Raw genomic sequence first — 22505 nt, 5'->3', positions numbered from 1 at the left:
TTTGACTTAACGCTGATTGGTTGTTATCGAATGTGGTCTGATAATGTATGCGGTGATTTAAATGATTTATGTAAGCGGGGTTTTCTAACCAAAACAGATCAAAACATGTGCGATTGTGTGCTGTGTTTTTCGTCGATCGAAAAGCAGAGCGATCGAAATCTTGTGCGGGGACGCGGAAAATTTAACGTGTACGAGGAAATTATTTCTTTACAATTTACTGTGCACGACACATCACATCATATTTGTAAACAGTGTCTGAGAAAACTACAAAAGCGGCGTGAACTTCGCACCAGGCAGGCATTTTGGAGAAAGCCAGCCAAAGAAACTAAAATCTTTATTTAGCCGTAACAAATAGAGGTCAAGAAAATTTAAACCCTTTACAACTGCATCTGAAATCAAATCCTATCGGGAACACCCACAGAAGCATAAACCACAGGAAATGTTTACTCAGTGTGCATGTAACAAACCTGCTTCATGACCTCTAAATGGAAGACTTAGCGCGGCAAAAATGAGATTTACTCAGTCAAAGGTTAGAATGCTACATGCACTGTGTAGTGCTAGTAATCTTCGCGCGAGAGAGAAAAGAAGAAAAACCTCTGTTCAAGCCGACTCTCAAGGTTACGTTTCCCCGTATCACGAGCTTATGATGTTTTGTTTGGCCTGTCAACTCTTATTTCTAACCGGATATTATTTCACAATTTATGCGAAATAGAATACCCTGCCAGCGGGACGCTGGAACACGATTAGCGACGGCGTTACGCAGACGTCCCTTTTCCGCGTGCAACAAAGGAAATAGGAGACGTCTGCACGCAGGCAATCACCAACCAAGAACTAGCAATCATCGGTTGCAGAGCAAGTAAGTCGAAGGATCGACTGTCTCACGATTTTTTTTTGTAGAGAGCAACAAAAACCTTTTTTTATATCTTTCAAACCTAAAGAGGAAGGGGGGCGGGGGTGGGTGGGGCCAAATTGGTCGATAATCACGTGATCCAATGAGGTGGCAAGCACACTGCCGCTAGCCCAAAGCAATTTTTCTCTCAAACCGAGGCCCATGGTACCCTGCGAGCAGAGCCTCCTTCGATCTTCCTAGATAAGTAGGAAGATCGAAGGAGACTCTGCTTTGTGACAAAGAGCTGAAGGTTGCTCGAAAATGGCCTATTGCTCATTAGGTGGTTATACTGAAAACAATGGTGTAATTACACAGGTGCTAATCCGCTGGTTATTGATATGCAAAGTTTGTCAACAGGAGGCTTCGTTCTATCTAAATTTCTTTTGTTTGAGATTACACCTCTTTGATTGCAAATGACTAGCCTGCGTAGCAAGCGTTTCCAATCGAGTTATTACACGAAAGTTAGAGCGGAAGCAAAAAAAAAGGTCGTTCCCCTCCCCCTCCCCTGTCATTTTTTTTTTTTTTTGCTCTTGTCCCAGCTTTCTAGACGAACCTCGCGAGGAAACGCTTGCTACGCAGGCTAGCAAATGACGTTAACATGTCTTCAATTTTAGTTTCATGCTAATTTTAAATTCATTTGTTATCCCTTCGATAAGAGCTATCGATGTAAACTATTGAGTTGTACAAGTTGCTCTTGCCGCTTGAGAGGACGCCAGAGTAGCTTGTTTAAAGAAATCAAAGGCGTCTACAACAACAGGACTTCTCAGAAACATTTTCTCTCTTTGTTGAGTCAACTTAATTTGCAAGCTAATGCTGCACAGTCAAGATTCATTCCACGAGTTGGAGCAAATATTGAGAAGTTTACAAGAAAACTTTGAGCCTGGGAGCAAAGTAATTTCCACAGATCCTGCACCTCATAATGGAAGCGACGAGGACGTAGACGGAAAGGGGCCTAAAAAGTTACAAGAAATCCCCGTATTCAAAGTTGAGTTTTGCGATGAGCTATCGGTTGAGGATATATTGATGGAAATATTGCTGCATCAACAACTTCATACATCGAAGGAATACACAATAAACGGTTTGAGTTTTAAGGTTGATGTGCTCGACGACACGGAACTTTGATCACAGTGCGGCGTTTACAAACAAGGTGAAACTGAACAAGACATGGCAAGAAAATCCGAGAGTTTGTTTATACTTTGTAGGTCTTAATCGGGGGGTGTACGCCCCATAATCGCCTAATCACCTATACGTGGGTGGAAGGGTGGGGAGGGGGGGTTGAACGCTCCGCCAGAAAAAGCTAGGGTACCTTTTTCAGGCATCAGGTACATAGAATGGTAGGGATTTCACTAATTGAAGGCTATTAAAGGGTAGAGAAAATTATCTTTCCGGTCTGTTAAAAGGCCCAAAAAAGCCAACAGATGCATTTTATGGCTGTGAAAATTCGAGAAACGTTCTGGTTTTGTGATTTATTCATATTCAAAAAAATAGTACATTTACAGCAGTTACAAGGGATACAAACTTCTAAAAATTAATAGGCATGTGAAAGGTGTATCATTTGTCAATAAAAGGTATACGAAAGGGGTACCTTTCCAGTCAAAATTAAAACGAGTATATGAAAGGGTAAGGGATTGGACCTCGGGGCGGAGCCTCTCAGAAGAAAAAGTACCCCCCTTCCACCTCCTTCGAGATCTTAATAGCCCAGCTGGCCAAATTTCTACCTACACTCCATGGGGGATTACAATTTATTTCCAAATTGATCTAATACTACAAAACAGCACAACAAGGAGTAATACTGTATAGTGTTGTAACTTGCACGGCTCAAACGCCACATGCGGCGAACTTATTCAGGTTGGCTGAATTGGGTTTCTTCCGGCCCTGACAGGCACAACGTAAAATTTATCACAGGAAGGGGCATTGGGAACTTATGTATTTCCTACAAAATGTAGCCGACCACAGTTCAACATACACGCAATGAGACATTAACTTTTATTTACAAACTTAACTGATACTAAAAAAAGGTCATCTTGCTCTTTTCTTGTAAATCTCAATGTTATTTATAAAGCTCGTTGAACTAAATAAAAGGTGTAACGTAGATTGTCTCTCTTTGTTCGACTAACTAAGAAGAGTAAACATTAAGAAAGAAGAAAGAAAGGGAATCAATAAAAAAGAACTCTGGGTCAGAATGCCTAGGATCACCACCAATAACTTTATTTTAGATCAAAGTAGATAGTAAACAAGGCTAAGATGAAAGAAAGGCTACGTTCATACTTGACCAGACAGCTTCTGCGCCGGCACGAAAATCATACCGGATAGGGCTCTTGACCACACATAAGAACGATGATTTCGGCGCGATTTCTGTAACGGAGCAAAGCTTCGGTGCCCCACTTTAGTTCGGTATGAACAGTTATTCGGACCTTAGCGGAAGTGAGTAAACAGGAAGAAAGGCTGGAATCCACTACGACCGAAGTAAAGATTTAGCAGTGAGGACTAGGGCTTAGTTTACAAAACCCTCTCGGCCAATCGCTCCGACACGACGTCATCCTCAGAGACCCAGGGGCACCGGACTTGGCGATGAACACAAATGTAAATTATGGCTTTAACAATTAACAAGAAAAAGAAGTCCACAAGTACTAGGAAAAGAGATCGTCAAGACTTTGTTTTAAACCCTCAGTTGGCAAAAATCAGCCTTTCAACAATCAGTTAATGTTTATCGCCCCATTTCCCAAGAAGCACCTTTTTTTCACCCCCCCCCCCCCCCAACCCCCCACCCCCCACTCGAAAGAAACATGGTCAACAAGGTGTTTTATGGGAGGTGTGTAAATGGAGAATTCGTGAATGAATAGCAGCGAAGGCCCATAAAGTTGATGTCATGTGGTCTCCAAGGAGCCAATGAGAGGGCGTGCTTTTGGGGAAAAAATCCAGAGCTATCACAATGATTTTAATACATTTCTCCCAAAATATGAACACACAGGACGGAACTAACCTTTAGCTGAAACATGCCGGTTAGGCCGCCGTTAGTCGTGTCAAAATGGTCGCTAACGGCAGCTGCAACTCGACACATTAAAACTGGCGAAACCTGTTTAACCGTCACAGCAGCCTTTTTTCTGCTGCTTTAATGAGCTTTTTCACGAACAGCCCACGTTCGATATATTAAAATTCTCACAAGACTCCGAGGCTTTAGGGTTAAAATTGCCATTTTTTTACGACTCTATTGTCTCGCAATTCCCAGAAGAGACCTGTGCACAAAGAAAACCACACGAAATGTAGAAAAATGACCAGAAAGCGTCGGAGTCATTTTAGAATTTTAATATATCGATCGTGGGCCATTCACTATTTTCACATCGACCATAATGCACCTTGTTTGCCCCCTAAAATTTTGCATAAGCATTGTCTTCGATTTCTATTGGGACGAAATTAGTACCCAGGAGAAATTGAAAACAATGGTTATGCAAAATTTTGGGGGATAAACAAGATGTATTATGGTCTTTGTGAAAATGGTGAATTACAGAAAGAGGTCTTGTTGCTCCTATATTGTCTGTTGGCACTTCATGCAACCACGTTTTTCTCAGCCAGTCAAAGGCAAACGCAAAAGAATGGTGACTAACGCAATTGGCTAATCAACGTGCGTTTCCCACGCTTGACACCGGCCGCACGCTTCAATTCACGTTTTTCTTTGTCCATTACCGTGTACAAAATTTCATTTGAACAGTAGGTTAGAGTTAAAATAAAACGTTCATATTGCCACGTGATCGCTCATCATCACTTCGAAAGTGTTTCGTCGAGTCACGTGATTGTTCACCCTACTCAGTCCATTCGGTTTCAGCAGAACTCGAAAGTATTTTCCCTACAATATGACAAAAGTCTGCTTATAAGCTTGAATTATGAAGAAATACAAAAAGTCAACAAACAAAAAAAGGAAAACCATTCCTTTTGAGCTTCAGTCATCTACGGACTTGAAAAACTTTACCGCTTCCGCGCAATCTGCAAAGTAAAAAAGCAAGTGTTCATGGACAAAGTTTTCCTCAACCAAGAAAAAATGCCATTTTTCCTTTCCATCAAAACTGAAAGGAAAATATTTGTCAGGGATAACTTTTAATTAAGGGGCTTATTACGTAAGTCTTCACGACGGAAGCAAAACCTTAAAGCTTGAAGATACTGTACGTTTTAAGGTGATGTTACACTAGACGATTCGCAACAACGACTTTTAGCGCAACAAAGCGTTGCCACGTTGTTGCGACATTGTTTCGAATGGTTACAACATTGTTCCAACATTGCAGCGCTCTGTTGTCCTAAAAATCGTCCCGTGTAACATCACCTTTGGGCAGCGGATCCCTGAAAGGCTCTTCTTAAAAGCTGGGCTGGGCTGGGCTGGGCTGGTTAGCGTTACCTCATTAACAAGAGGAACGAGAAACAAGGGTTTTTTACCATTTACATGACAAAGCGGTCGGTTCACAGATTGGGCAAATGGTAAGAAAAAATCAGGACTGTTAAACTTCATTCCAGACTCGTCAATACCATTTGCATATATCTGATCCTTTTACCATAAAAACGGCTGGGGAAGCATTAGTATCAAATATGGGTTTTAGCAAATGGTAAACGAATTCCCGTTTGAAACATTCTCTCCGAAAAAAACTTCCTCTTCAAATTTCCCACTAGAACGACAAGAAAAACCGTGTTCTATTTTCTTTTTGGCCAAATTTGCCAGGTAAAATGGTACAAGGACCACCAGAAAAGTGACTGTGTCTCACGCCGTCTATAAACCTTTCCCGCATTCCTGTACACAAAGGCATCAAGCCGAGTCTCGGGTGGACAAAACACAGTGATTTGTATGAAATAGTCCACCCGAGCCTCGACCTTATTCCTTCATGCTTGCTCGCTGGAGCGGAATACGGGAAAGGTCTATTCGCCCTTTCTTATAAAACATTCTTAACATCCTTTAAAAAAAGAAAGAGTGTAACCAACTTCAAACAAGGACGCGCTTATATAAAGAGGCCATAAGTAAAAGGTGAGAACCCAACAATGCGCTCTTATATCCCAATTAGCAGAGTAATAAAACTGACCCTTTGGTTTTAGTTGTAGTTGGAGCTTTCTGTTGATATTGTTGACTGTGATAAGCAGCCGGCATTCCTGAAACGGCTCCGCTGTCCAAATCAGACTGAGAAGATGCCTTGATCACCTTTTTCAAATTTTCAACCTTAAGCAAAAATAACAAAAATGGATTAATCATTGAAGAGATTACATAAGCTCTATTACCAGTTGTTCGCGCGCGCTCACGGAACGACACCGGGTATCGAGCCTAGAGATTGCAGCCTCATTAACCTATCACAGCACAGGAAGAAAACAACGAATCCCAACCACCGTAGCTTGACCCAACTGTTTTTTAAACAACTTTTGACTGGCCAAACTTTGCAGGGGCGGATCTAGGGGGAGGGTGCAGGGAGTTCGCACCCTCCCCCTCCCCCCCCCCCCCCCCCCTCTGAGATGACCTGCGGTTTTCTAATACAACTGGTATTCTGCCAAAAAAAAAAAAACTATGTGGTTTATTGGTGTTGAAGTAGAGCAAGAGACGAGTGCACCCCCTCCTAAGAATAATCCGGGATCCGCCCTGCAAAGTGACCTTGTTTGGAATATGTTGCTCGCTTCTGACGATTTAATAAGCCAGTTTTGTTATGGTTTTCCCTTGCAGTAGGAAAATGGAAAATGCAATGACGCAATTAGAGTGGAAGAGCATTTAGGTGCTCCAATAAAATTATAAGAGATATTAACACAAATCCATATCAAATACAAAATGATACCAAAATAGACTGATAAGAAGCAAACCAGTTGGCTGCTATCAATTGTGGCAAAGAAGAGCCTCTTTATTCAGAACTTTTGTTACATTTTTTTTACCCTGGACTACCAGAGGTTTCTTGTCGCGTGCGACGGTTTTCTTTAATGTAGTAGGAGGGTGACAGATCTTCGCCCGAAGTCTGAAGCTACTAGAAAAAACTTGTCGCTTTTCGCGCGGGGCACTATAAAAGACTTGACCGAGACCAGGAACCGCACATAAAAGCCTAGCACCCAGGGTGTACAAAACAACCTAAAAGGACACAGCAGTTACCTCTACTTCGACTTGACTCTTCTGTTTCTGCTTTTTTTCTTTGTGTGAATTTGCTCTTTGTATCTGTTTTTCTATGCTACGAAGGACTGACTCACATCCTTCACACCTGCAATAAAAAATAGAGAATGAAAATCAAACTGGCATTCCTTGAACTGAGTGCTGAGAAAATCTACAAAGCAATGATTGAACCTGTTTTTACGTATTGTGGAACTTTGGGTATCTATTGGTCACGTTCCCGTAAAAGTCGAATTGAAAGCATTGAACGTCGAAGTCAGAAAGTCATCGACAGTGGAGAGTTTAATAAAGAGACAGTCCTGCCAGCTTGTGTTTGATTGTCTTTAAGATAACGTCTGTACCCCTTTTAAAGGATATTTTACAAAAATTGAACACAACATTAACACTAGAAACAATTTGGTTCACTAAAACTCCCCAAAGCCAAATTAGAATTTGGACGGAGAAGTTTTGCCTTTCAAGGGGCTCTAGTTTACAATACTTTACCTCAACATTTAAGAAATTTAAATTCTAGGTTACTTTTTAAAAGTAATTTAAAAGAGTTTTAAAATAGTATTCCATAATTCACAACTCTTTTCAGTCTTATAAGTCAATGATTTTGCAGATTTTTATTTTTGACTCTTAGATTTCTTAGGGTTATTTTACTTCATTTTCCCCTTTCGACTTATTTTTTATTTTTTAGTTCTGTTATTAATTAGTTACAGGACCCTTTTGATAACAGTTCTTTTCAATAGAACTGATAATTCGGACACTTTGAGGAGTAATATCCACCCTCGCTTTGTACGTATCACGTTTAAACCAGGTAAGTTTTCATATTTTAAGGCACTTTTTCTAGCAGTGTAAATGGATATTTGCTAACGGGTCTTTATCAAAACTTGAAAAAAAAAAGAAAGAAAGAAAAAGAACAAAAAATTGGAAGAGTCTACACTTACCAGTCTTGTAAAACTTCTGTTACTCTGTCTACCGTCTCAGGTGTGATATCCCTGCCTATGGCAAAATCTACCTCTAACTGTAAAAAGAAAAAAAACAGGTGATGGGTGCATTAATAAATTAGTTGAAGGAAGGAGAAATCAACAACCAGAAAAATATTATTATTACAGTGCATTAAAAAAATAATAACATGGTATTTATCATTAACAAACATTATTTATTTACTATTAATAATAATTAATAATAATATTATTATTATTATCATAATTATTACTATTATTATTATTATTTGGGGAAAGGAGAAATCAATCATCAGAAAGCTCAGAAAAAAAAAAATGTAAGTCCAGCTGAGAATGGGACTCGTGACCCACCAAGCTCTAGATCAGATGCTTGGCCTGTGAACAGGCTCTCTGTTTGGGGAAAATATAGCAAGGAAAGTTCCCTGCTCAACCAAAGGCCTGTTCACAGGCTATCAGATGCTCTAATAGTCAATTATCATGTAACAAACAATGTATTTTTTCTGTGGTAAATATAAACTAGAAATTTCTAAATTCTAGATCTCTATTAAGTGAGTCATTTTCTCTATTATTATTTCCTCAAACATAGTGATACACTAGTGATAGATTTAGGAGAAACAAGATATTGATCACTCTTGACAGTTCTCACCTGTTTATTTTTCTGATCTAACTTTCCATGGATAATATCCGCATAAATAGCATCAATTATTAAATCCTGCAAATGTAAGCATTCAGACTAAGTTTTACCCCATCATAAGGCACCAGATAGTTAACACTATACTTTTGAAAAAGTCCTTCATCCCTTTTAACACGGCATGGGTCAAAGGTCATCCTCTTGCGATGCCTTCGTTCTAGAGAAGAGGATTTGTCACGAGGTGCTCAAAGCAATTTTTAAAGATGCATACCATATCTTCAAGTACACCTAAGTAGGGTGCATTTCTTCCATGTGTGTTTGGCCACTCAGGCTTTAAACTGTTCCATGCCTTGTCAGGATGGTCAAATAATTTTTTCTACAAAATTCACTTTTATGATTTTCAGACATTCTAAATCCTATAAAATATGAGCTGTATAACACAGTCTTCTTGCAACTGGCTGAGGGTTTCACCCTCTTTTTATTTCCTGACTGATGTATACTGAATCCCATAATAATTATATGTGCATCCCATATCTTTTTTTTTTTTTTACATAAGGAAGGTCATGTCACTCATAGCTGCAAAGGTTCTGTTTTTCACACAATCCATAATAACAGATACTTTTCCCTACATTATCTAACTTTATTTTTGGCATCCTATCTCAAGGAAATTATCTGCAATAATAATTAAATAAGACACATCACCTCTAGTTCTCTTAGATTTTTTATATCGAGCTCTTGTAGTAACAAGCTGTAAGGTATGAACTGCAATAACCGGACAAAATATTTTAGTTCCAGAACTGAAACCAAAAATACAAGTATTCTTGGGGCATGTTTTATGGCACATAGTTATGTTTTTTTTGTGCATATGGGTTGTTTTGTTTTGTTTGTTTGTTTGCTTTGGTTTGTTCTGTTTTGTTTTGTCTGTTTGTTTATCTGTTTTTATTTTTAACATAAAAGCTTTCTATTAAAAACACCAGCCAGGAGGTGGGGCCTACGGATACAATGTACCTGTAAGTAAGGCTGATACTTTAACTAACTGATTATTTTACATAAACACAACAAAAGGAATTTTGCAAATGGGTTTTCATGGTACCAAGGCACAAAATCGAAAAGTGTGTGGAAATGATTCCAAACAGAATAAGAAAAATAATAGTTATAGTAATTTTATAGTAATTAAAAGAACTACTTGACATGCTATTTTTTTTTTTTTGAAAAATTATTTAATGTCCCATTTAGATACAAAACTTGAATTTGTCCAGCCTGGTCAAAATCTTTTGCAGAAGTAGGCAGGGTAAAATTAATGCTGTTGCCGGCAGCTAGCACTTCTGATTGTGATGCGAGGATGTCACTTAGCATTATTAAGTAATGAATAAGTGGCATGTTGTCCACTGTAAGTGGAAAATTGCCAGCTGCTTGCTCATTTTGACTGAGTTGTTTGTCTGTGTTGCATTGCTTTCACGAATTCTTGGAAAGAGGGGAGGGGGAGGGGGGTCTAGAAGTGAAACTACATGTATGGTGCTGGAAAGGATGCTGTGAACAGGTTTCTGACAAATAATCACTTTCGATATTGTTGTCCACAGATTTACTTAATGGAATTATGGTCACAGATTTCCTAGTTTTTTTTCTCCCGCATCTCATTCTCTCACTTAACCAAAGCGTTCAATGTTCAGTGAGCTTATGTTCCACTCTCTGCGTGAGATTCTATGTCATGCAGTGGTCGCCTACAAGGATTCCTTTTTTATAATAATTGTCTGAAACAATGCCACCAATTTATCGGCGCTACCTGCTAGCAACTCTGAGGGAGTACTACAGCCCATCTCTCACCTACTGGGCCTGCAACATGCTACTGGGTGTAACCTGGTGATGTACTATAATCTCCATTGAAGGGGAGGAGGGGGAAGGAGGTTGGGAGAGTAGCTACAATATACATGTCTACCCCTACTGGAGTACTACAATGTAGGTGCTTAATGTTTCTAAAAACAGGAATAAGCTCAGGTTTTGTGACTGCTAAATCTATTTTCCTACAATTATATTTGTTGTCTCAACAAATGATTGTAAGCACCTTTCACTTACCTTTGACTTAGCAGCTAATGATACTATTGTTAAATGACGCAGTTTCTTTAGTTGTTGAGCAGTAAGGGCAGGTAGGGAGCTGGAATTTGCTGAAAAATATACAACAGTCATCATCAACAAAATTTCTATACTTCTGCTGTGAGAGAAATGATTCTAAAAAGTCAAGCATGAAACCATTCATATTGTACCTTTGTATTCTCCATATGTTCCAAATGCAAAGATGTTTAAAAGTTTCCAGTATGCTGCATTTTCTGAATTCTCCAACTAATACCATAAATGAAAATACATGTATGTACTTATTACCAGACAAAACGTCTACAACATAAATTTTGTTTCATAATCAGTCAACTCCTGTTATAGCAGACATCACCAAGAAGATAAATTAGCGACTGTTTGCTATTTTTGAATGACCCATTTAAAACACTGTCGGGTAGTCTGATTGGTCAACTATGTCTAGGTGGCTCCACTTACAGAACTCGCACTTTAACATCCCGTCACTAATATTATACCTTTACATAATAGATTTTCGAAGGCAATGTCATATGGCATACCTCTTTTACAGAAGGCATTTCCAAAAGTTCTCCAAAAACAAACACTCCAGGAGCCTCTAATGCTTGATTTATAAGAGCAACAAGTCCAGCTCCTCGCGCAGACTTGGCAAGCAAAACATACTGCTCTAAGTTATGGCTGTGACTAAACCCTGCCTTGACCTCTTTCTCTGCCATTCCACACTGACGAAGTAACAAGGAGTAACAAGTTAATATATTAAATGAAAACAACAAAACTGATGTCCAGGATGTACAATGTGCTATGTCTAAGCTGCAGAGTTGTTTGTTTTCTTTTTTTTTGTAATTTCATGTACATGTATCAGTCAATATTTCCACAAAAAAAAGCCCCAGTTGTAACTCTCATCCCAGACCAACCCTGTGCACTTTATTTTCTTGAACAATTTTTGCCAAATTCCTCACTATGACTGTTGGCTGTCAGGACAACAAATGTCCCAATAATTATCATTGATACTAAGATCAACATAAGGCTTAGTTTTATGATCCTCTTTGCTGTGCAAATTCCAAAGTATGTAGCTTCATACATTACAATTATTATTTTTGAACCTCCCCCCCCCCCTGAAATTTTTATCTTTTTTGGAAGAGGGGGAGATATTTATTTTCTGAAAGTAGTGTCACACAAGTAAAACCAGTGAACACCGCCTTCATTTCATACATGTACATATGTAGCACTCTTTCTGTGTCAAATTCACCCAACTATACAGAGGTAACCCTAGGTCAAATGCCAGGGGCATGTAGGTATTTGAAGTGTGTGTGTGAGTGTGGTGAGAGTGAGCTGGGGGGGGGGGAAGGATCGAGATCCTTGAAATTGACTGTTACCTTAGATAAATGAAACTTGCAGAGAATTCTTTGTTTTATTAGTAACCTAATGCTGGCAAAACAATATATTACTTCGTTATTAAGTTAATCATGAAACAATTGCAATGGTTCTAATACAGTACCTTTCAATCACGGTAACTTCCTAGTTTCGTAGAAAAAATGTCAGATGATTGTTAACAGTGTAGACCGTTCCCGAAAAATGAAGAGAATTAGAAAATTTCCGGTTTGCAAATTTTGAGCACTGCTGTGGCAGCCCACTGAGACAGGAAGCTACACCTCAAGCTTCTTTATCTTCTGGTTCTGAATAATAACAAAACAATCACGATTAGTTTCTTAAAACTACGATCTGCTTGTAAACCGTATCTACAGTAGAAGCCTGGCGTTACTCTTTAAAACTATTTGAGCTTAGTTTACCTCCAAGTTAAAGTTTACGTAAAGCTGTTATTTCAACAGAACAGACAGACAACAGAATTTGGGTTGCTAACAAATCGAAAACTCTCTACAGCCTTACTAGTTATAAGTAGAGGACCTAGAAATACGGCAATTAATATCACCAGTAACTGTCTAACAATTCAAAACTACGAACTGAAAATGATAAATTTTCCTGATCAATGGTACCTTTTGGAAATCCATCATGGCTGACTTTGGTACCAGACCCTCTGCTGAATGAACGCCACAGGAATACCAGTTATTTTAAGAAGTCACGTGACACACTTTTTTTTTCCCGGACAGCGGTCAACATTGATTTGCACAGTCTCGAAATTTGCACTGTTTGGCCAAATGCGTATGTCTGCTTCCTTCTCGTTTATGATAACTTTTTCGTCTTTATATGGCATTCCATAAGCGGGTTCACACAACAGCAGCGTCGAGATTACGACAAGATTACCTTCGAATCGTTAAAGATCCGGTCCCTTACATTACAGCCTTGCCTTTGCCTTCAAACATTCTAGAATGGTTGGTTTAATTTAGCATAGTGTGTGTTTATTGTACGGTTTCCTTGTGGCGTTTTGTCATTCATTCGTTTTATTAGATTTATTCTCAATTGTTTCTTTGAGTAAGGTTTTATTTCACTCACTTTGCAGGCATTACGTTGTTCGAGGTCCTGAGAATACTCCATATACAGGTAAAACAATTTGGAACGAAACAAGTAAAGGGTAGTAGTTATTTATATAAGTTGATGAATTTAATAAAAGCGGAAGCTATCACTGCAAGCTCGGGTGTCTGTTTTAAACGGTAAATGTTTTGCACTATTCCAGCTACGACTATCTTAAGTTTGTTAGGATGATGTTACATGTAGATTGCGAAATACAGAGTGTGTAACACAGCTTATTATTCATTCAAAATATTTCCCCAATTCTGATTGGCTAACAGCACACGCATAATTCACCATAACCAGTTACTGATGACCAAATTTGGAGGAATTTTGTGTTTAACGAGGAAATGACATCAAAAATGCAGCCCACTACAGGTTAAGGCACTGTTACCAAGAAGACCTGGGGACGAGGTTGAGTTGTTTTGGTTGTGAAAAAAAAAATGCGGACATTTCACTCGTTTCAAGAGTAAGAACTACAGCTGGAACTAGGTGAAATAATAGCTAAAAACATGGCAAAAATAGCAAGAAGACAACTTGCAGGGCGACAGTCCATATGGTCACTGTGGGAGACATTCGATCTGATTGGTTCAATAAATGTGATTAATAAGAAAGATCAAAGTTCAATGGGGATGGTATATAGTATCGCTCTGCACCAGAGGTTTTTTCTTGCGGCCTTGCTGCTAATGGCTTTGGGCTTCGGCTGAAGATCTGTCCACCTATGGCCAACACTGAACCATTTCGCTGCAAACAGTAAAAATATTTCTGGTACCCAGGGTAGATTATAATAAGAAGAGGGTGATAACATTCCATTTGCTAAAATTCAGTTTGTTAGAGGATATAGTGGGCCTGATGTAAGCAACATTTTGCTCGTTTGACTCCATACATATTCTTGTAAAATTAGCTTGGATTATCTGGAGGAAGTGGGGTGATACGTTATACTCTGTAAAATAATTGTACATATTTACTAGAATAATAACCAAGATGATACTGTATACATGCTCTCATTGGCCTGAGAGGCATGTTTGAATGGGAGTACATATGTTTTTCTAGAGTCTTCATGCTAATCATGCGTGTCGGCTGAATTTTGGAAAATCTTACAAACATGCTGTGTATATTAGTTTCGCTCGAGCTGACAATTTAAGGAAGAAAAATCTGTATTTTGGAAAGCAAACAAGGACTGTTAATGACTGCAATACTTCATGTACAACACAGTCGAAAAAATTATAAAAGCAATGGACAACTTGATTACTGTGTATGCTTAGGCTGATGTACATTTTTTTTATTCTTATTTTTATTCTATTTAGGAGGTTACTATCATGGTAAACTAGTTTTTCCAAAAGATTTCCCATTTAAACCACCAAGAATTTTCATGATTACACCAAATGGAAGGTTTAAAGTCAACACAAGGTAAGAACAAAAAACCTGTTAGGAAAGACCATTGGCTGTACCTTACTTTAATTTGCTTCAGGAGAATCAAATTCCTGGCCTCGGTTCCTGAAAGCCAATTAGTGCTAACCCAGGATTAATAATTTATTTTGTTCCACTTTTTGTATTTACCTCGCTATGCATTGCTTAGAGTAACATTTTGTGTATCATAACTGTATCTCAGAGAAAAGGCTCAACAGTATTTTGTAAGCTTGAGTTGCATGTTCGTAGACAAGAAAATATGCTAAAAATTTAGCGTAATCTGGGATTCAATTGAACCATCTTTCGAGGAACCAGGCCATGTGTGATAGAAATCCAATCTGGGTATCATCCTCAGGGATCTCCAGAAAATTATTGAGAGAAAAAATTATTCAGTAGATAGAAAATATTATTAATAGATTGGCTGGAAAGATGCTCATGTTGGTGGGAGTGTGAAAAGGGGCATAACGTCTGCTGTGCCTTTCCACTGAAAGGACCTGGAGGCCTCCTCAGGTTCGAAATTTGTTTTAGTGGGCCCTGAAAAGTAAATTTCACTTTAATTCTGTAAGTCTGCATTGCAGCTGTAATTTAAGTTGGCTAGGTAAATAACATCTATGAAGTAGCACTGATATCCTTCTTCTGAGCCACCAATGGAATCAACAAATTACTGGAAGTGCATTTTGAATTTCCTTTCCTCCTTTTTGATGAATTGACAATGGCTTTTTCAACAGCCTAATCATAGCACATACTCAAAGCCCAGTACACAGGTGACATCTACAGTAGAACAAGGATTTTGGCACTGTTTCACAGACAGACTGAACCAGAATTTAGTGTCATCTGTGGCACAGGCTATCATTCTGTGGGACCGCAGAGAGAATTTTAGCCGTGATGATGACACCATACCCATATTTGGTGTATTTCACGTCATATTAAATTTCCTTTCTTCCAACAAAATACACCGGATTTATCATCTTTATTTCTTCTCCTCCTCCTCAAAAAAAAAATATTAATTCTGTAAGTAGCCAATACCGATCCATTATGACTGGACACCATTTTTTGCTGGTCACTGCAGCTTCCGGAGAACCCTGCATTCTGTTATGTACATGTAGGTAAAATCCATTATTGTGGTAAACTCAGAATTTCTGCTGTAGCTGTACCAGTAAGTTTCACTTAATGAAAGGTCAATAACAGTCGTGATCAGATTGCAAGTGATAGAAGGTTCAAAGGCACATGAGCAGATTGTGTTCTATGCATTCCATGCATTCTTAGTGGAAGTCCAAATGAATGCTGCCTCCATACATGGAGATTAGGATTGGTGTGGATGACCAGAGGAGCCCACCATAATTGATCTATTTTTATACATTGTATTTGCTTTAAAATAATGTGAGTTTAGTTATTATTATAGCTGTTACTTTTATTTATTTTATTGATTGATTGATTGATTGATTGATTGATTTTTTCAAGATTGTGTCTATCAATAAGTGATTTTCATCCTGACACCTGGAATCCAGCATGGTCTGTTTCAACCATACTTACTGGTTTATTAAGTTTTATGGTACGTAATTTTCTATGGTCAATACATTGTACAATGTGTGTGCAAGTCCTCAAACTCGTGACAATCACTCTATTTAGATCACTGTCAAAGAAACTTTCATGTTTGCATGGGTGTCTGTAAATAGTTTGGCTGTTTTAATTTGTGGGAATTGACTGGCCATTTTACATGGTCTTCTGAACCATGAAAAGGCTAGCTGTTTGCAGGGCAAAAGTCAGTACCTTCATTTCTTAGACTTTACAATGTATTTTAAGATGCTGTCTAATGGTCATGCCCTGGAGATCAAACCCTCAACATTCTGCTCTGCAGTTAAATTCTCTATAATCTGCCAAGTTGACTAGCTGCGCTGGGTCTGCCCTTGTAGTAAGATTTTTAGACTCAACACATTTAAGTTTTATGTACTTTTTTTAAAATGTTAGGTGGAGACTTCTCCAACCCTTGGAAGTATAGACACATCAGAATTTCAGGTATGCGATAAATACTGTACCCCTTGTCTATAGTGTAGTATTAAGATAGATTAATGGCACAGAGAGGGAATCAGTTTTAGGGCATTGGCCAGGATATGTGAATTGCACTAAACTTAGGGGTTGTGTGAAGAGGCTCCAGTTGTTCAAACATTGGATAGCGTTATCCACCAGATAAATCACTATCCAGAGGATAAGTATCAGGGAAATTAATTGCATTATCCACTGGATAGAGATTTATCAAGTGGATAGTGTTATCCACCTTTTTGAATAACTGGGCCCAGGAGTCTAATTCCTGGGTCATCCGTACATCATGTTAAATACATGTAGATTGTTTGAAATTTGATCGACTCCACACACAACTGCCTCAAAGCAATAAAAAAATAATAATTAGTGCAGAATATTGTTACATGTATGGCAACTGTTGAATTCTCTCTTGACAACACTGAATAATAAACAACAACTTCTGATTAATCCAAGCATTTAACTGGTAAAATTCACATAATAATTATACCAAGGGCTGGACCGGGCGTTTCCCTATTTGTGCCATTACATTTTGTATTACATGTATCTCTTGCGTATATCAAATACAGCTTGTGTTAATAATATTTTAATTTGCCTGTCTTTTATTCTTTTAGTTGTCCTCTTTGAGGAGATAATTATTAATCATGTATTAGCACTTTTGATATTATTATTATCATAATAGGAAGAGCTCCATGCAAAAGCGTCTCCTCCAAAAAGACAGCCCCTCCCAAAAGATGGGGCAAGGGGACATTTCTGCCATTCATATACAGTTGTATCATGGAATATTTATCATTTAAGAAGTTTTAAAAGTGTATGATCCAGCTTCGTAAGTGTAGTATTTTGGTCCTTCTCTTAATTTTGTTTTAATATTATATATTTTTTTTCTTTTCAGAAAAGACAGCTGGCCACACTGAGTGGTCCATTTAACTTAAAAGATAAAATATTCTGTGAGCTCTTCCCTGATATAGTGGAGGTGAGTGGGTGCTTCAAAAAGTAGATTATTCATTCTGAGTAAAAATTACCAACTTTGATTGTTAAAAATTTTGGTTTGTGTGAATGCAAACGAAGGATAGATAATAATTATTATTACTTTCACTTATTTTAGTTGTACAGTGCACAAAAATGTAAGGCCTGTTTAGCATTTATGATAATAAATTTTTTTTTTTTTTTCAAATATATATATTTCTAATGGAATGAATTTTTTCAATGGAAATTAAGTTTTTTTTTTTAATCAAAAGGAGTAATTCCTTTCTATTAATAAAAAAATTGTTGTAAATAGTGTTTTGACCGTATAGTTTTTTAAGCAAAATAATTTGTAAATAGGATTTTATAGTTAGCTTTGTTATCAATAAAGTTTCCATTTTGTTATTAGGTTCTACAGGTTTTTCAACTTTCATTTTGAAAAAAAAGGGGTTTTTTTTTTAATTTTTATTTCCGCTTTAATTAGAGCAGATCTGTAAGAAGAATATTTATGTAGTCCCTCTCAGTGTCCTGTTCTCTCTAAGAGGCTGTTTACAAGGAGAGAGGGTTACCCTTGTGCTAGGGTTACCCTAACAAGCAGGTTAAAGTTAGCTGTGGTTTTGAAGCAAATTTCACAGGTAGGGTTACCCTATCACCCGGGGCAACGTTACCAGCTTTGCTAACATGTTTCTTCATGCGTGACAGTCTTTGTAACAGTCCAAAATTTGACATAATCTTGAAGTTCTCTATCATTAGAAAACATGTTAAATTCACGAAAAAGGGAAAATATTATCATCTTAGACAGAAAATAACCCTTTTTATTTTTCAGATGTTCATAATTAAGCACAGTATAGTGCCGTTCAAATTGGCATGATTACTGGTCAAGCATGAGGGCGGAAAGTTGACCTGGCTAGCCGAGTTCTCCCTAACAGAGCATTAACAAGGCAGGCAGGGTAACCCTAGCACTCAGGTAGGGTTACCCTGGCTAGGGTAACCGTACCTACCTTGTAAACACGTCGTGGAAAAAGAAGAAATATGCGAGTGCTAGGGTCACCCTAGTACCGGGGTCTCCCTCCCTCCTTGTAAACAGGTGTTACTAAAACGAAGACCCAAAAACGAAGACCTAAGACCTAAGACCCCTTAGACTAAAACGAAGACCCCATGGACTAAAACTAAGACCCCATGGACTAAAACGAAGACCCCGTTGACTAAAACGACTGATGCTAACTGCTGAGGGCAATACCCGCTCCCGTAATTTGTTACGGCGATTTGGGAATGTTGTGGAATTTTTTTTTTTTTTTTTTTTTTTTTTTTGCTGGTTCTCTCGTGATTCGTTAATGCAGAATTCTCATTTCGGAACTTTACTTCCTGGCACCGATCGTAATTCAGAGGCCGAGAGAGGTCACAAAAGGGAGGACTTTCCCCCCATAAATAATGCGCCCTCGTGAAGAGGAAGGCGTGACGAGCCCAGAGGTCATCAGAGTGGGCCACGGGAGGCCTGCCAATCAAAAAGGTTTATGACACGATTTGTCTTAAGACTTCACCAAACGTGTTTTGGGCGCGTAGTTGGGGTTTGGGGGAGAAGGGGGGTCCATTGCCTTTTTTATGCTTCGACATTACACTGCTTGCAGTCCGTCTTTTCTCTTAAAATCCGTCGAGTTCGTATTGCAAACCACGACTTTACGACTTTACGTTACAATAAGGGATTGGGACGTCGAGACGAGGAAGACGGTCTCTTATTTTACATGCAAACTATTTTCAAAGAAACCTGAAGAAAACGTAAGTGATAGACTTGATTGTTGCAACTAAATACTGCAGAGCAAATTCCACAACATTCCCAAATCGCCACAACAAATTACGGGAGCGGGCATTGCCCTCAGCGGTTAGCATCAGTCGTTTTAGTCACGGGGTCTTCGTTTTAGTCCATGGGGTCTTCGTTTTAGTCCACGGGTCTTCGTTTTAGTCAAAGGCGTCTTCGGTTTAGTCCATGGGGTCTTCGTTTTAGTCAAAGGGGTCTTCGTTTTAGTCCATGGGGTCTTCGTTTTACTCCAAGGGGTCTTAGGTCTTAGGTCTTCGTTTTTGGGTCTTCGTTTTAGTAACACCCATTGTAAACAGGGCCCAAGGTCTTCTACACTGTAAGTATTTAAAAAATCCTCTGGTCCTAAGGTCAGTATGCAAAGAGAGTCGTGTCCAGTAGCCCTGGGTCAGTGGACTTTTCTTTACGACTAGTGAATTCCGTTCTTAACTTGCCCGACGGGAAAGTGAAGTTTTGGGGCAATTAAAATTACATAGAATATTGTAATCAATCTTTGTCTCATTGCCAGTATTATTATTGTATATAACTTCACAGGAAATTCTTGCAAAAATGAAGGAAAGAGGAGAAGAAAGGGAAGAACCAAACTCGACACAGAACAGTGGCAATCTAAAGGGAGGGGTGGCTGGGGCTACAAGAGAAGGGAACAATGGACTTATCAGTAGTACCCTGGTAAACATTTGTGTCATCATTGGCTTTGCTGCCTTTGCATACACAGTCAAATGTGTATTGAAAGCTGTTGATAACAGCTAGTCTTTGATGCTCGAAACAGCTTGAATTCAAATGAAAGATACATAGAAGATGCAGTGAAGCATTAATACAGACTGTAGGTGGGACAGAATGTCTTGATTTATCACCAGTATTTTACATGTATAGTTGCCAATATTGGTGCAATCATGTTTAAGGCTTCACTCTATAAGTCAGTAGATAAAAAAAAATTATGATAACGAGGGCTTGTTTCCGATTTGGTAACACTTGATGTGTGCTATCTAGACCAGACAATAAACGAATAATATTGAACTTCAATAGGTTAAAAATCTTTTAAACTCTTATAAGGCAACTGATTCGGGTGTTTTCTAGTGTGGTCGCGATGTTTTTCTTGGGTCTACATCAAAAAAGTCCATCCATTGGTTCAAAAAAGGCCTTAGACTGATGGGGCCAGACCCCGTGACCCTAAAAACCCGAACACGGCATTCTTTGCCAATAAACAGACTCGTCTTTTTCTAGCGGAAAGGTCTTTTCTAGCCTCCCACGGAGAACGTTTTTTTGTGGCTCGTCACGCAATCCCCCCAATTTAGGGAAGAAATGCGTGACAATGCCCTAGGTGGAAAGCTAGGTCTAATTTAAGTACAACGTTTGAAACAACATACTGATTAGCATGGAAGTATTGTCCTTAGTGACACTATAGCTTGGCCAATCAAATAGGTCTAAGAGTATTGTGGAGAAAAATTAATGATTATATACACTGTTATTTAAACTTATTCCTACATTTTTTTAATTGTTATAATGTATAGCACAACAAAGAAGAATGTATTCTTAAATATCATGGAAGAAGAGTGAACATTAGTCTGGAAAATTTCTATCAAGTGCGATAAGAATTATAAATAACAGTATACATTTTGGGTGCAATGCCTTCTTAACAAACCAAAGCCCATCTACTAAAAACAAAAGGTACTGGGAACACAAGGCATTTTTTTTGGTTGTTTGTTTGTACATTTTGTCGCACCCTCGCGGTATGCTACTGTGACAAGTTGCCCGAGATGCTGCTTTGTAAAAAGTGCAATGCTCCAGCCTGCAAGCAAGCTCTTCGGGACGTTCTGGCGGCGGTGCGAGAAAAGGAAGGAGAGCTCGCAACTACGTCTCTGGAATTGGAATTCCATCCCCCATTCCCCTGTGGCTCCCCGGCGACTGAGCTGTGAGATTTCCGTCAATCAGCGCGAAGCGGAAACGAGCACAAAGGTAAACTAACATTGAAAAACACGTTCCAAGGGTAATGACGTCATTACTATTGTCATCTCCGCCAATCAGCATTTCGCATCGATTTTTTCGATGCAGATATGCAAATTCCAGAGGCGTAGTTGCAAACTCTCCTTCCTTTTCCCGCCTCGCCGCAAGAGCACCCTGATCTGAAGAGCTTGATTTTATGTCTGTCGAAGTTAAGAATTCGGTAATTACAGTGAACGAGACCTGCGAGAACAGCCGACAGTGGTGACGCCACCTCTTGTTTCCCCGCAAGTGGCGTTTGAGGAAGGAGTGCAGAAATTCCATAAATTCCTTACTGATGACGTGTTACTAACCAGATCTGTTTAGCACTTCTGATTCGCAGCCCCGCGAGGGAAATTTGCTTCAACCAATCAGAAGCACCAACAGCAGTGATCTGGGTAGTGACACGTCATCAGTATGGGATATCTGCGCTTGTTCCTCAAACGTCATTTCAAGGGTATACCGGTGATGGCATCGCGAAATGTGGACTGTTAATCGGAGCCTTAGAGTAGACAGCATTGCAGAAAGTAGACCTTGATGCTGTGTGCAATACTTGCTTGTTTTCATGCACTAATTTTAGCTAGAAGTAATCTACTTGCCATTGTTTGAGAAGTCAAATCTGAGAAAATTATTATTGAGGCTACATTTTTATTGTTTTCTTTGCCTCTTTGCATTATTTGTAAAATGTCATTCAAGTAGCTGTGGGGGGAGGGGGGAGGTTACATATGTCACACAGATGCAGCCAAACGTGGTACACGCCGAGCAGGCGGTGGCGAACTGAACCCGCGAGACGCAAGCCCTCTATCACACGTGAGGACATTTTCTTCTCTTGTGCGTTTCGCCTACGAACAGAGGCATTCCCAAAATAGAGACCTAGCCTGCGTTGCTTTCTGGATTTGTTGCGCGTGACTACGTCATTGCGTAGGTGCATTAGGCGTTTTTGATATTGCGCCCGTTGCTTCACCATTAGCTACGCGCTGGGCTTCCGCCGCCAAAAAAGCACTAATCACTCTGATCCCACCAGCTTTACAGGCTAAGAGACTCCTTGTCTACCAAAATTTCGTTTACTGACGGTACGGTCGCACCTGGAGGTTTAACTTTACGATTAAGTTTATAAGAATCTATTTTTGATCTAATAGATGGTCTTTAACAAAATTAATAAGTTTTTAATG

General features: G+C 39.0%; 2 protein-coding genes across 3 annotated transcripts; one reads left to right on the top strand and one right to left on the bottom strand.

Moving 5' to 3' along the window:
• Nucleotides 1–3808: 3808 nt before the first annotated feature.
• On the bottom strand, nucleotides 3809–12336 carry LOC140944830 (COP9 signalosome complex subunit 7b-like). 2 transcript variants are annotated; one of them, XM_073393935.1, is made up of 10 exons: nucleotides 12163–12336; nucleotides 11207–11386; nucleotides 10844–10919; nucleotides 10656–10744; nucleotides 9285–9344; nucleotides 8598–8663; nucleotides 7934–8010; nucleotides 6990–7095; nucleotides 5950–6083; nucleotides 3809–4870 (listed from the first exon to the last, which is right to left on the bottom strand). In XM_073393935.1, exons 2-10 carry the CDS (start codon nucleotides 11378–11380, stop codon nucleotides 4831–4833), a joined length of 822 nt encoding a protein of 273 aa, XP_073250036.1. In that variant the 5' UTR covers nucleotides 11381–11386; nucleotides 12163–12336; the 3' UTR covers nucleotides 3809–4830. The 2 variants fall into 2 exon arrangements, with proteins under 2 accessions (XP_073250036.1, XP_073250042.1); XM_073393941.1 differs by lacking the exon at nucleotides 9285–9344.
• Nucleotides 12337–12779: 443 nt separating this feature from the next.
• Nucleotides 12780–21989, top strand: LOC140944819 (ubiquitin-conjugating enzyme E2 J2-like). The gene is made up of 7 exons (XM_073393925.1): nucleotides 12780–12994; nucleotides 13123–13163; nucleotides 14438–14540; nucleotides 16002–16092; nucleotides 16509–16556; nucleotides 17470–17550; nucleotides 19888–21989. The coding sequence occupies exons 1-7, from the start codon at nucleotides 12870–12872 to the stop codon at nucleotides 20101–20103; spliced, it is 705 nt and encodes a 234-aa protein (XP_073250026.1). The 5' UTR covers nucleotides 12780–12869; the 3' UTR covers nucleotides 20104–21989.
• The last annotated feature ends 516 nt before the right edge of the window (nucleotides 21990–22505 follow it).

Source organism: Porites lutea, chromosome 1, assembly GCF_958299795.1.
Source record: "Porites lutea chromosome 1, jaPorLute2.1, whole genome shotgun sequence".
NCBI lineage: Eukaryota > Metazoa > Cnidaria > Anthozoa > Scleractinia > Poritidae > Porites > Porites lutea.
This window is presented reverse-complemented; position numbering and strand designations above follow the sequence as displayed.